At 45.1% G+C, this 15,096-nt stretch overlaps 1 protein-coding gene across 1 annotated transcript in view; it reads right to left on the bottom strand.

Annotated features, from left to right (window-relative positions):
- Positions 1–13,090, bottom strand: part of RNF11 (ring finger protein 11) — a 32,527-nt gene extending 19,437 nt beyond the window's left edge. Inside the window, exon 1 of the mRNA XM_086462274.1 lies at positions 12,879–13,090. Coding sequence (XP_086318400.1) covers positions 12,879–13,001 — 123 coding nt within the window. The 5' untranslated portion in view covers positions 13,002–13,090. The remainder of the gene's footprint in view (positions 1–12,878) is intronic.
- Positions 13,091–15,096: the final 2,006 nt, after the last annotated feature.

Here is a 15,096-nt window from a genome sequence, read left to right as displayed (position 1 = left end):
TTCCTGTACTTACCAAATATACTCACAAACTGTTAGGTAACATTAACGAAGCTCCTTTACAAAAAGAAAATAGGAGGAAAAGCATCCAGACATCTTTAATGGCAGTTGTGGTAGACAGATTTATATTCTTTTATTAAGTTTTATTGGGTTTTTTTAAACAGAAAGATCACATTTAAGAAAAACAGAATTAACGCTTTGACTACATCAGAGATTTGTCCTGAAGCAGCAAAATCCCTCCAACTGAAATCACCACCCCACTGAAGCTAGAAATGGCACCTTTAGACTACATTTCATGTACAGACCATTCCCAAATGCACTCACTGCCCAAACCAATACCAGATATTTATTCTGTGCATACTTTGGTATGCAGTTAATTCTGAGTATATCCTTAGTTGCAACATGGACAAGCGAAAACTCCTGTAATACTTGGTGGTAATAGCCCACATGTAATACCTGACACCTCTAGACCTTTCCAGAGATGTTACAAAGTAAAATGCAATATACAGATGGCAAAGAGTGCAAATAAATCAAATCTCCACCAGGAAGTTAGTTCAGTTCACTAATCTAACAGAAGGAACTAAGAGCAAAAGAATCCATTTCAGACACCTGAAAGGTATGAGCCGACTCACTGAGGGATCAGATAAGCACCAAAGCCGTCACTTCGACTGAGGGATCAGATAAGCACCAAAGCCATCACGAAGTGACTGCGGAACACATGGCTGCAGGCAGAAAGCAGGAGGGAAAAGCAAAGCAATCCCTTTTGCCAGCAACGGATGGTTAGATCAGGCCTCTTGCGCCAGAAACACTGATGCACACAATGCTGGTCGGAAGGCACGCCATGTTTTTGCCTGGTTTCAGCTCGTGGTCTGCTGAACACAGGCCCCCAAGCCTCTCCTTTGGCCTCGGCTGCGTTCACTCCCAAGCAGCATCTGTCAAAGCCGTTATTTTTAAGCACTGGAGCAGAATCCTGCCCAAATCAAGTTAAACAAATGCAGATGCTTGCTTCCCCACGTGCCAGAGGTGTACACACCCCAACAAGGGGCCATCAATGGGTGCACTGGCACCTGTCCCTGGTGTAGTGAAGGCCCCAGGAGTATTCCGTGTCCCCAAAGAAAGTGCCCCTGCCTAACAACACTGCGAGCACCTTTCTCTCTCCAGAAAAGCTGCAAAAGCCCAAATAGCTCAAGTTGCTGACACACTCAGATAAACTCCCCTATATTTTAAAAAAATGCCTTACGCTGACAAAAAGGATGGACAAATTTCCCTCAACCTACAGTACTCTCCACCATTTGACTTGTTATCCGGAGGTGAAAACACTTGTCTGATCCCTCAACACCAACAACCTGTTTGGTAGCATCTGTTACATAGTTGTTACTACCATTTTCCCAGTTTTTGCTTTCCAATAAAAACACCACCGCGCCAGCGGCGCTGCTTGGAGGAATCTCCAGCTGTGTGATCCGACCAGAGCGAAGAACACATTGACCCCAAGATATCGTGTTCAGAGTCCACTGCAGAAATGCCTGCCAGCATGAAGGCATGATCCAATTCACTCATTAACCAAGAGGCAATTGGTCATTATTCAGCCACAGCACAGTGAGGAGACACAGAGACATGAAGTTCTGTATGTTGCAGCTGGGAGCTTGGAAGACTGGCCTTCACCACACTGGAATCCAGATAGTGGCATGTGCATAAGATGCATTTAATAGACACACACAGACCCCACCCCTCCAAAAAAAAAAAAAAAAAAAAAAAAGGAAGGTTAAACCACCCTCCTTTCCTACCTTAGCCTAGAACTACAGCTCCTTTCTCCTCAGTTTATCAGCTCAGAGTAGGTGACAGCTACATAAAAACACTTCAGGAAAAGCTATATATAGGGTGAAGTGAACTTCCCCCAGGAAGCTCTAGATCTAGGTCATCTTGCTTCTTCTGGGAGGTAGGAAAAAACATGTTACTCATTGAACAAGAATACAGTGTATAGAGGAAAGCAAAGATTACTTCGAGAATGAAATTTTTTGTGGAGAGTATTTTTTCTTTCCTAAAGGATTTTTAGAAATAAAAGTAATTAGTCACTAAACAGCGTGTCTCTGAATACCTGACTCCATCTACTGTAAATCAAGAAACCTACTATATTTACAAAAGGAATGGGCATTCTTTGGTAAACTTACTTTCAATAGTTTATCCACACAGTAAAATAAATACAACTTCAATTCTCATCAATTCTGAACAGTTTGTCTAAATTCAGACATAGTGTAAAATCCCTCCTTGTATCTCATTTGTGGCTCTTACAGATGACTGGCTGGAAGAATTATATACAATCCAGCTGAGCTCCATGTGAGTTACCATACAAATCCACTCCAATGGATTAAGTACCACACCAACGCTTCCAATTGAGGGCGGGGTGGGAGAGCAACTGAGCATCTCACTCAGGTTTGGGCCAAAGGCCATCACCTAACTCAATCTGCTGGCCACACAGCCACTGCAAGCATCAGGTAGATGCCATTAGCTAAAGACGTATGCCTCTAATAGCGCAGGCAGAGGAGTCTTCTTGGTCAACCGACCTTAAAGTAACATTACCTATGCAGTGCTTCTCACTTGTTTCCAGTCTGCATATCCCTAAAAATTGCCAAGTAGAGGTGTGGACCTGTATTTTCAGTCTAGCGACTGCAGATGGGATTTTATCAGCACTTGTGAGCACTGTAAAAACAGTCCATAGAGCCTCAGAGACTGAGGAACTAAGAGGTTAAAAAGCACTAACCTAGAAAACAATAAATAATTCATTTAAATTAAGTATTTTTGCTTGAATTTTAAAAGTTATATTGTTTCCTTCCAAGAAGGGCAATATACTTTCAAGGATGCCACTCTCCATGGGACAACCCACAACTGCCTCGACATCTCCAAATATATAGATATAACATTACAGAACTCTGTGAAACAGACACTAAAGCAATACTCAGTCATATTCCATAAACTAAACTGAAGATATATGGAGGCAACTGCAATACAAATCATAATACCTAAGCAGAAAACAACTAAGAGAAATCCCAAAACATCAGAAACTGGTAGGGGCAATTAAGCTAGTACTGTAATACAGCATAGAATAAAGTCCACAGGTGTTAAAATGATAATTTCAGTGTCTTAACTAAATCTGAATTTAGAGCACTAGTTTGCTGATCTGAGCCTTTTATATAGTTTCCACTTAATACAGCAGCTGACTGCTTTCTGTTAAGCAACAGTACAGACCAAACCAGTTTAGCAGTTTGGTACATTTGTAGTCGAGCAATGCTTGCACCCATTTGCTCAAAACCTGAGACTAATCACTCCTCTTTCTGAACTTTAAATAAAATTAATTCATTTAGGCAAAATAACTACTGTCTTAATCTACAGTGGAAAATTATACTATGTCTGAATTACAGATTTCGACAACCACGTTAATACAATGCTGTGATTAATGTTCAGTGCACAGAACAAACTCTGTATCTGGGTTTAATTACAATGAGGAATAAAAGTCAGACACGGGCATCGTCCCAGCATAGTCATGCATTATACTGTCCCATAGATACTGAAATAATGGTATCTGATGCACTTCGATCTCTTCGATAAGTCTCCCGCAGCTCTGAAACAGAAAGGGCAAGAGCACCCAGCCTCATCCAATTCTGCAACGTTTGCACATGAGTCATAAGAGATTTGTATCCCCCCTACCAAGATGCATCTTAAGGGAATAAATAAAGACAAATAAATATTGCTCCAATTCCTTCTGGCTAGAGGTCGGCTACAAATCATCAGGAGAGCCGTACAGAGTGACAGCCATGAGGACTATAGGGAAACCTTACAGTCTCTACAGAACTACTATCCAAGCTATGTTATAGATACATTTCTGGGTTACATTCTAGTCTGACTTCTTTTTTTAAAAGCAGTTTTGCCATGACAAAGGTTAGAAACTAGCAGTATCTGGTAAATCATGGCGGCAGGATAGCAGATTCCTTGCCTTTGTCCAAACTAGCACTGGCTGAATCATTTTTTGCTTACCACTGGATATTCACATGGCTTCAATAAATTTGATTAGTCATAAACAGATGTTTCCTTGATGCTTCCAGGACCTCTCTTAGCAGCCCAAACTCTAATGGTATGTGGGCTAGCTACAGTCCCAAGCTCTGGAAAACTAGGCATTGTCAGCCAGCTGAGATTTGTCTCTGACTAAGGATGAGGTTGTCCCTGCACAGGCATCTGGCCTCAGAGTTCAGTGAACTATGTACAAGGACTGCTTCTGAACTATGCCTCTGGAAATACAAATTGCTCCGAGTGGGGAAAAGCAGATGAGAGGACACAGAGGCCTCTCCAGTGTCCAAAAAATACAATCAAGGGAAACAGGTTTCAGTACTGCAGGGATAATAGTCTGCATATTCATCACCGAATGCTGGGGTTACAGGAGGAACTGAATTTCCTGAGTCACAGTTTCTCTCATTCCTCCCACAGTTTCAGTCCTCCCCCAGGCACCTCAAGTCTACATCATCCCTAAACTAAACTAGTAGATAAAAACAGAGGCAGGATCAGAACGCTCAAAAATCAGCCCAGCCTTTGATACGATGGTATGCGTGCACGCGCGCAAAGCAGGGAGCATGCGTAAGCATTCTGGAGGATCAGCAGAAATGCCCGACACAATAAACCAGCTGGTTGTGATTTGGCTGACGCAACTGCGGTTGAAAGGACAGTTCTTTTATCTCCTCCTCCAGTTGCTGCACGCATCTGCTGTTCGTCCGTGTCACTGTGCGAGGATCGTGGCCCAGCAGCTTTTATGCCACCGGCATTCTGACTTTCTTCCTCACTGACGAGAAACAGAGCGGCTGGCAGACTCCTGTGGAGGACTGGTAAATAAAACAACCACCCTCTGTAGCTGTTTGGTCTCTTGGAAATTGTTTCATTAGTTCATACGAAAGTCACAATTGATTTGCTTTAGTCCACTCTACAGATCATTATCTCTTCAAAACATAAAACTAGTTTATTTTCCGTGGTTCAGAAACTGAAGTCCAGATGTATGGCCAGCAACAGCTGCTCATCACAGAAATAAAGCAGTGGTACATATGGGAAACATAAGAGCTTCCTAAACACATGGTGGTCCTAGATTTTGGGGAGGGCAGTACTGCTTGTTTGGGTTGGCCTCCCTGAAAGAATGCACAGTCTCCCAGCATAACAAAGATTCATCATCCTGATTAGGCAAAATTTCTTATTACCATCTCCACAGCCTCTCCATTCCTACTAATCAACCATTGGGAACGTGGCTGCCAAATAAGTGCTCAACTATCAGATGCCAGAACAGATTTTAGGAGACTTATCTACTGCCTTGAACAGATCTTCTGATAAAGCTCCCTCTCTACAGCAGCGGGTTTGTCAAAATTCCTGCAGTGGTTCATTTTATAATGGAGGAATATTATTTTATTAAAATCAAATCATCATGGAACACTTTACAAACATGAATCAAATTACTAAGCACGCCTGCACTAAAGATAAGCTTTATTACTCCTTTACTCCCCATTTTACAGTGAGGAAACTAAAGTACATACCAGTTAAGCGATTTGCTAAGTTACAAACTAAACAGAAGACTGAACTAAGAATGACGATGGCTTATGCTAGAGCTGCTAGAGTGATTTTTTTGGTGGATTTTGTTTTGTTTAGTTTAGGGGGCAGCTGGTTTTTTTTGGTTGAAGTCCACAGTGCAGTTTTACCCAGCAAGAAGCTACACATGACTCAAGCTCTTCTGGGACAGGTCACTGCTGCGGCTGCCCCCCAAGAGGCTAGCAGAACGACAAAAAAAAGATAGTGTCTTCTACAAAAAGAAAAAACATCCTACCTTCTGGAAGCAAGACATCTTCACTTCTGAGACCTTCATAATGTCAGTGCAAATTTTTCTTGCGGTCTAAATCGAGACTGAAGCGCATTTTGCCTTTTAGAGTCAAACAGCAGTTGACTGTTCAGCTTTTTCCCCTGAAGAGGTTTTATTCTAACTCAGCCACGACATCCCTAAAAACCTGCTCATTTTGTAATTCTTTGGTCTCTTAGGAATTGTTTCATTAGCTCATAGAAAAGTCACAGCTGATTTGCTTTAGTCTATTCCACAGACCATTACCTCTTCAAAATATAAATACATTTCTCCGTGTGCGTCTATGGGGAGGCAATAACAAGGACAAGCACAAAGACTGGAAGACACAAGTCTGCCACAAGCAAGTGGCATTGGTTTTAGTTTCTTGACCTTACAATTCTGCAACCATTTTGACTCCAACCATTACCAGGGTCTGCAGAAGTGTTCACTAAACCAAGATTCTTTCCTTTGTTGAAGTGACGAACAGGGACACGGGAAGACAGGGACAGATGTTGTATAGCATCTTGACCCAACTTACAACACTTCTTGCAGAAATCCATGGAAAACTGCAAGCAGTACTCCATCCAATGTGATTATAAACATATTCTCTTCTTTTCAAAATCCCTCTTCGAAAATCTTCTGGACTGAATGGTTAGGAACAGATCTTTACTGACTGTCAACTCAACAACACTAAGTCGAGAAACCAGGTCCAATTTTTGTAACGGCAAGATGATAACACAAAGAGTTCAAACATCAGCATCTACTTCCCATTTCTTCTTGCCATATCTAACACATATTTATTACCAACTGGAGTTAAAAATCTATTTTAAGTAGGTAAAGAATTACAATATTCAGCCAATATTCATTAAAACATTCATTAAAATCAGTTTATGAATGGGTATTTTAAAAATTAAAGTTACCTAACTCTGTGATACCATCTGGTATCCTTTATTTTCAGGTTTGCCTGCCTTCCTCTCTCTTCTCCCCCTGCCCCTCCAGCTTTTTTCACTAGCAAAATGGAAGACAGCAGCAATCAGCCAGTCTGGCAGGCTATGCCGAAACCAGTATGCACTAAGACAGGAAATACAGGTGCACAGGTTTTTTCTAACTGTAATCTAGAAAGCAAGTTACACTTAGCACCCTCAGGAAACTTTCCATCTAGCACTGGTTACCAGCAATACAATTCTCTAGACAACTTGCGAAGTTCTTCAGATGTGGAAGGAGTAAGAAGTGTCATGGCATATTGTCCACTAACCAAATAATCTTCAATGCTATTACAATGAAGTTCATAATACATATATTTCATTACTGTCTGGATAAATGAACCATGTATCCCTACACAGATGTTCAAAAAAAAAAAAGCTTATTATTGTTTTGCATATACAAAGAATTTACCAGAACTGCACCATAAGACATGGAGGGCTTACAGATTTTTAGAAAACAGCCGTCTAAATTGTACCATAACTATTTATCAGGAATGACTTTATCACATGGTGCTTGGTCTTCCACAATTACAGACATTATTCCAGAACACTACTCTACAACACCTGCTAATTTCTGAGAATCAGTTATGTAAGGTAGCTTAAGCAGCCATATTCTTGAAAAGCAGTAAGCACAAAATATCACTGTCTTACTCTACCATTTCTTATCCATGCAGCAAACTCTCAACTTCAGCTGCTCCATCACTGTCTCTCTGCACTGGAGCTGATCTCCACCTAGGGCACTGCTGCCAGAAGGCACTAGCCAGAAACACAGCAACAAAGAGACACTCTTGTTTGACGCCCTTTGAAGTTTCCACCAGACTGAGGATTGTGGACTGGAGCAGGATTTTAGTTCACATCCACAAATGCAACTGTAATTCATACACGTCATCACCGAGATCCGGAGGACAAGCAGAGAAAAGGGCACGACCTGTACAGGCAATTTTAAATATACTCCTTTCTCTTACACGGAAGTAAACTCACTGGTTGGTTTCCTCTTTTTCATGGATAGCTTTCTATATGTAACATTTTCCCATCACATCTTTCCTCCTCTTATGCTGTTCCAACGTACACCAACAGTTCTAGCTTTGCACAACCACTCAATGTTAAATCACAACATGTTATGCTACCATAGCCTTCCTCCTTGTACAATACACACCATCACAGGTGGTAGATCATCTCATTTGCAGCCCAAGAGAACTTTTTATGAATGTTTTTATAAACAGGTTCAACTCCTGTATCAGAATTAATTTGGTTTGCAATTTCTAATGATACTAATTACCATGCCTTTGAAAAGGCAGCATCAGAACACCAACAACTATTACTTAAGTCATGATGAGAGCATAATAAAAGCTTTGTAACTCTGTTGAGCAAAATATATCCAACCCATGCATCCACAGGGGCAAGTTTCACACAGAAATGCAGCAGACTATTTCCAGAAAATTTTCCGACTATTCAAACCAGGGACTTCTTCAGCATCTTGGATAAGCAACACTCCAGGGCTGCATCTACTGCGCCGCACTCAGGCTGAGGGGATCCTGGAGAGCGACTCACTAGGGACCTAGGACATCGTCATCACAGGCTGCTGTGCCATCTCCCTGAACTAGGGACAGCTGGAACAAAGCACAACAAGCCAGATGGATGGGGACAAAGGTACAATACACACAGGTGACGCCCAGTTAACAGAGGAGGCCCAAGGCAGCTATTGCACCAACCTCAGTTTAAGAGAAGCCATGAGACATCCTAAATTGCACTTTCAAAACCTGCTGTCCCCAACAGCTTTTGAAAGACTACGGGAGACAATGTTGGGTTAAGCTCATGTTTGTGATCTCGTCTCATTCTGTGCCTACAGCCCAATCAAAGGAGTATCCAGGTCAAAAGGTTTTAAATTAATCCCTCCAAATAAAAAAAAATAATAATAAAAATCCACTGGATCCACTCAAATATTTTATCTGGGCCTGTAAGACAACACATGGTGGTATGGAGTACCGGAGCACACTTAGGATCTCTTCAGGTAAAGGGGTACAATACTTTATTAGCCTATGTGCCACATCAACATAATAAACGTGCTTTTATGAGTTGAGTATCAACACTGAGAACTTGCGCTTATTTCTTATGCTTTTAGCTTATTCATTTAGCAAGTGGTATACATCTTTTTTAGAAGACTGCAGTGTATTTTGTCCACAGTAGTACTTTTTAGAAACTTAGGGAGAAAAGATGTGAACTGTTCTGTAGCTTACTGTGTAAAATTCCAAAGTTTAATAAATTGGCAGATTATTTCCTGCAACTATTAAGAAACTATCTAAGAACAGAAAGAGGAGACAAGGATTAAGAAAAGGGCCAGATCTGTTCTGCAAAATAAAGTCTTTGAGAAGAACTACTAGAAGTAAGAGAAACTGGAAAAAACAGTGAACTTGTATGGAAAAACAGCAGAAGGCATACTGCCAACAGATGGTGAAGAAGTCATACACCAAAAAGGAAAACAAACTTGAAAGCATACTCAATTTTGAGGACCGGAGAAAAAAAACAAAAGCAAAGCTAACTCTCTCCTAATCACAGATTCACTGGTTAAGAATGGAGTTGCTTGTGCTTAGCACTTAGAAAAACAGTTGTAAATTCTGGGTTCTAAAATGGAGGCATCCAAAATCAGCATCTGTCTATGAAAATGTTGGTCCATTCTTGAAGTCACTTCCTTTCCCCCCCGTCACACAGACACACTCTTTTTTTTGGTGTGTTTCAATTATTTCCCCATGTTAGCCATCAAGTTTGATGCACTGGAAAACGTCTGATACTTTAATGGACCACTTTCTCATTAAGTCGGATACCTGTTTAAAAAGATGTTTCCTCTCTGAAGCCTTTCTGCTGTAGCTTTAACATGTATTGCCTCAGAAACTGAAAGCAGAGACAGGTATACGCAGAGCCTCTGAATGGAAGTTGTATTCCCCATTACTCCACATGTCCATACTGCCAATCCGATTTCCAATCTCATTTTTGGAAGCAGGAATTTCACACAGCCGGTTCAACAGCACTCACCGATAAAAGAAATTTGACATGCAATACCGAAATGATTATTGGGGGCACATTTTGTGGTTAGGAATAACTAGCTAAATAAAAATCATGGCTTATCAAGATGCCCGTATTGATGCCCATGGCACAACCCTGTCAGAAAACGAAAAAGTAGTTTGAATGTCAAAATAATACAGATGTTAGTTACAAGAGACATAGAAGTAACTTTCTACAACTGTGCATCTTCACCCAGCAAGCTTCCTTCTAGTTTGTGTACCTTGCAAGATCTATTCAGGAAGTTGATGCATCATTGCTGCAAACCCACGAGATGCTAACATACCAGATTTTATTCTCTTCTAAACTATGTCCATTTTACGCCTGAAATTCAGTAGTCAGACTTGAAATTGTTCATCTCCCAGTTTCTTGCACGCACTGCTAGCTGCCACAAACAAGTTTTCAAATTCATCTTATCCTCTTCCTTGCTTTCTTTCCTAATGTCTATACACTATACACACTCTAACTCTGGTTAATGCACTGTGAAAGAAGTAGTTATAAGAGACAAGGACAAAACTCCTGAATTCCCACTTGTAACACTGAAACCAGGCTGCCACTTTAAAGTTAAAATGAGAGCGTGACCTATTGCTAGCACAATAGCAATAATGGAGCACAAGGAATTGATCACATTTGATCTGGTTTGTGCATCTTGTAAACCCCAAACAATTTAAATTATAAGTCCCCTTGACCTCAAAGTGCATGAAATGTTGCATAATATCGTAGGTAAGGCCTTTTTTTTTTTTTTTTTTTTTTTTTAAATCACAAACCATTGTGGTTCAAAATCTGTGGAAAGAGTAGCTTTGAATTTTGACTGTATGAGACACAAAATGCTACCTTAGGGTGAAGCTTTAGGAATTGCTAGGATCAGCAGAGAGGCTTTCAGAACAGTGATAGCCATATGCCTGTGGGTGCATCATCTGATGCTACACAGCTCTACTCAAGTAAGGGAAGTTTTGCTATGAATACACTTACTTGGTAACAGACACCTGTAGGTTCATTTTACTGTCTACTGTGTTCTCAGTCAACCATCCACAGTTAAGAAGTTCTTCATCAAGAAAAAAAAAAATTAAAAAAAAGTGACAGAGGGAGCGTGCTTATCTACACCAAAATCCACACGAGAAGGCCTGCATAAGGCATATACCCAATTTGTGACTCTTAAGAGCTAACACGTTGTTTTCAGAGGGAAAAGAAAAAAAACCCTCCACATGCCTTCCTAGAATCACAGATGTAAATGTCATAAATAGCACAAACAGTGAAACTTTCTATGTCAATCTGGCAAAAATACGATGCATTCCTAAACCGCATGGACAATCCAGGCTTAAGTTAGAACACAACCTTTAAAAAACCTAATGTGCCACCAAGCGCTTTCTATTTACTAGACTTCAGCAGACGTGGTTCAGAATTCAGAAAAAAAATCATCACATCACAAAATTTATTCTAATATTAAGCTTTTGTACCCAAACAAAACAAACAGTCACACACTCCCAAGCAACACCAGAGCAGCTTCACTGCACCAGCAAGGGCTGCTACATATGGGGCTTCTCTTCAACACTTACAGGGCTTCCTATCAGGGCTGTAATTCTTGAACTTGTTAAAGCATTTGTAGATTACATGTCTGCCCGGTTAAGTACTTCCTGCAATTTTGTTAATTATATGTCACGGTCTGCAATCACTGCATGACCTCCCATCCTAGAAAAGAGCTCTCAAGTCACCCTCCAGAATTTGTCTCAACTGTCATCTTTATAGATTCCTCTGGAACACAACCTATTATGTGAGAGGAAAATAACTTTTAAAACTTGAATAAAATCTGCAGGTATACCACTGGAAATTTTTTTTTCCCTCATTTTTTAGTGCTGTACAATCGCTTAGTGTAAATGGCTTGTTTAGGGCACTATACATTTCTATATATGGGGATGGAGATCACAAGGAGCAGACAAGTGCAACCAACTCCAAGTTCAGCTCCCCCTTTCCGCGGCCACCCCTCGAGAAGCGGCCAAGCGCAGGGCTTTCCTGCCAGCGCCACCGCCACTCCACCTTACCCTCCGCCGGGAGGAAAGCGATAAAAGAAAATACCCGGCCTTTTCTCCCCCCACCTCAGGTTCGCCATCAAGATGTAAATTAACAGATTCTCTCAAAGACGGGGGGAAACAAACAAACAAACAAACAAACAACGAACAAAGGGAGACGCGTCCCTGCTGGTGCCCCGCAGCACCGACGGAACAAGATCCGGGGCGCTGCGAGAGTCACTCACTGGGGATCAGATGCTGCTAAAAACGGGAGCGAAGCGAGGACGAACGCGCCCGGACAAAGCCCGGGCAGTGCACGCGCCCGCGGTCCCCGTCGCGGAGCGTCACCCGAGCAGAGCAACGCCAGACGGTGATGTCACCGCAGGCAGGCAACAAAGGGCACGGCACTGGCCGGCCGGCCAGCGCCTGTCCTCCTCCTCCTCCTCCGGGACCCCGCGGCCGCCCCCCACGCCCCCAGCCGAGCCCGGCCCGCCCGACGCTCCCCGCCGACGGAATCTCGCCTCCCGTCTGCCGAGAGGCCCGAGCTGTGAGACTGAAAGAGACAAAGCGGCTTTCCCCTCCCGGTACGCGTGAGCGGAAAGGGAGAGGTTCGGGCGGCCGCCCAGCGCAGGAGCGGCGGCGGGGAGGGAGGCGGCAGCGGCGGCCCCCGGCCCGGCCCTCAGGGGAGGCGGCAGCGGCGGCCCCCGGCCCGGCCCTCAGGGGAGGCGGCAGCGGCGGCCCCCGGCCCGGCCCTCAGGGGAGGCGGCAGCGGCGGCCCCCGGCCCGGCCCTCAGGGGAGGCGGCAGCGGCGGCCCCCGGCCCGGCCCTCAGGGCGAGCGGCCTGGCCGCTATCCCGCGTCGCGGCCCCCGCGCCCCTCTCCTCACCCCTTTCCCCAGGGCCCCGCTGCCCGTCCTGCTCTCTCCGTTTCCCTTCCAGCCTCCGCTCTCCGACGCGGCGCTCCCCGCCCCCTCCCCTACCTGATATGGCGGCGGCGGCTCCTGATCCGGCTCAGCCCCGTCCCCATAGCTGGCTCTGTCCGACTGGGACTCGTGGAGCAGCGAGATGTCATCCGAGGTGGGGGACTTGAGGCAGTTCCCCATCTTCCCCTCGGGGAGCGGGGTTCCCCCTCCGCCGCCGCCTTCTCCTCCTCCTCCTCAGGGACGGACCGCCAGCCCCCGCCGGCAGCAGATACGCGCCCTCAGCCTCCCCGCCGCAGCGCGCAGCCCGCAGCCGCCCCGCCGGGGAGGCTCATGCCAGCCCCGGCCCTAAGCGGCTTAGCAGCAGCCCGGCCGCCTCCCGCTTGGCTCCGCAGCCGCCCCCGACCCCCAAGCCAGGGGGGCGGCAGGGCTTGCCTCCCACCCCCCGGGGGGGGCGGCGTGGGGCAGCGGGGCTCCGGTGGAGTGCACCCGCCCCGCGGCAGCCCGGCGCGGTTCTGCTTCCCGGTCACCAGCTCCCTGCGCACTGGGCTTTGTCGCACAGGCCGCCCTGGCTCCTCCTCTCACTCCTCCCCGCCGGGCCAGGTTAGCAGCCGCAAGGCCCCGCTCCGCCGCGCCCGGCCCCGGCCCCGACCCCGACCCCACGGCGGGGGGAGCCACGCCAGCCCCCGGCGGGACGAGGCGAAGCAGGGCGGGCAGGCCGGCTGCCGCCGCCTGTGGGGTGGTGGGGCCCCCCACCCCGGCCCCAAAATGGTGGGTGCTGCTTTGCTCCACCCCCGGGAGCGCTTTGTTTTTGTTTGTTTTCCGGGCATGGCGGCGCGGCTCGGGCGGAAAGGCCGCCCCCGACCGGCGGAGGGCCCGGCCGGCGGCACCGGGGCTCCGGCTTCTCCGCGGCGGCTGCAGGGACCCCTGCTGCCCCCGCACCACCCTGACCCGGCGGGTGGTGGTTTATGTGAGGCCAAGGATCCTTCTCCGGCGTGTGGCTCGCCCCTGGGTTGTTTATGAGGAGGAAAGGGGGTTCTTCTGGTGCTTATCGCCGCTATTACTCGAGCGGGCACAGTTTGTAGTTGCAGGGGCAGGGCATTGAACCCCGAATGTGGAGCAAAAAAAAGCAACAGGCATTTCTTCTGTCACTGTGATGTTTCTGAAGGTAGCCGTTCAGGCTTTTATGTGATAAGCAGATACTAAGATAAACCATGTATTTAGCTTGTTCTGTTTTTCATTTAAAATGTATTGACGCTTGGGTATAAATACAGATAAGTATAGATAGATGCAAATTTCGAGAGAGTGAATGCTCCTCTTTCACGGCATTGTCAGGCTAGCACAGACCCACACAGAGGGGAGCGACACTTTCTCCTTTACAGGATAATCCTTTAAGTGCTCTTTACAGCTTTGTTATCTGGGATGGTTCCTCAAAATCCCTCATTGGCTTTCAGATCCAGACCATGGAAGGTATTTAAAAATCCATTTTTGTGGCAGTATTTTTTTAAAGTGGAGCAATTTCGGTGCAGATGAGAACAGTTAGAAAGTATGGTCTGTAATGCAGTACAGCATGGCCAGTGTTTCTGCAGACTTCTCTGTGATCCATGTCAGTCCTGGTTTGCACTAGGGCTTCCATCTTGGGTCAAAATATCTACAAAGCAGTTGTCCACAGTGACATATTTGGTTCTACAACCTTTACTTAAGCATTGGAGAGGTCCTGTGGTGAACATCTTGGCCTGGGAACAGACTTTTTGCTGATTATCCATGTACGTTCTTCCTTGAAGATACCATTTCATTATTGTTTAGGAGTTTTGTTTTGGTGCTTATCAATGGATAATGTAAACAGCCCCAGTATAAAATCTGTAGAAATACAAAAGTTATTACTGGCATTTATGGGGTTCAAACACAGTTTTAGGCTTTTCTGAGAAACTGAGAATAAAAATGGTTCACAAATTGTAAGTGTTGCTCATGATGGAGAGGCTTTGCAATGGAGCACTGTAAATAATAATGACTTGTACACAACTTGGTCATTTGGGTGTTTATCCTGTGATTATGTTGACTTGGTTTAATAGGAGAATTAGGCAAGCACTCATTGGAGAGGATCCAGCGAACCACTGCCTCGCTCAGCCATGATTTCAAGGTTAAGGCAATGTCAGAGCTGTCTGCTCTGAGAACCTTGTGGTGGGGCTCCAGCTCTGTTACTGGTATTTTCACTTGTGCAGCGGCAATGTCAGGAACTGAAGATTACTGGCAACGAGAAAGTCTTGTTTATTCAGCT

Source organism: Leptosomus discolor, chromosome 3 (assembly GCF_034619465.1).
Source record: "Leptosomus discolor isolate bLepDis1 chromosome 3, bLepDis1.hap2, whole genome shotgun sequence".
Lineage (NCBI taxonomy): Eukaryota > Metazoa > Chordata > Aves > Leptosomiformes > Leptosomidae > Leptosomus > Leptosomus discolor.
This window is presented reverse-complemented; position numbering and strand designations above follow the sequence as displayed.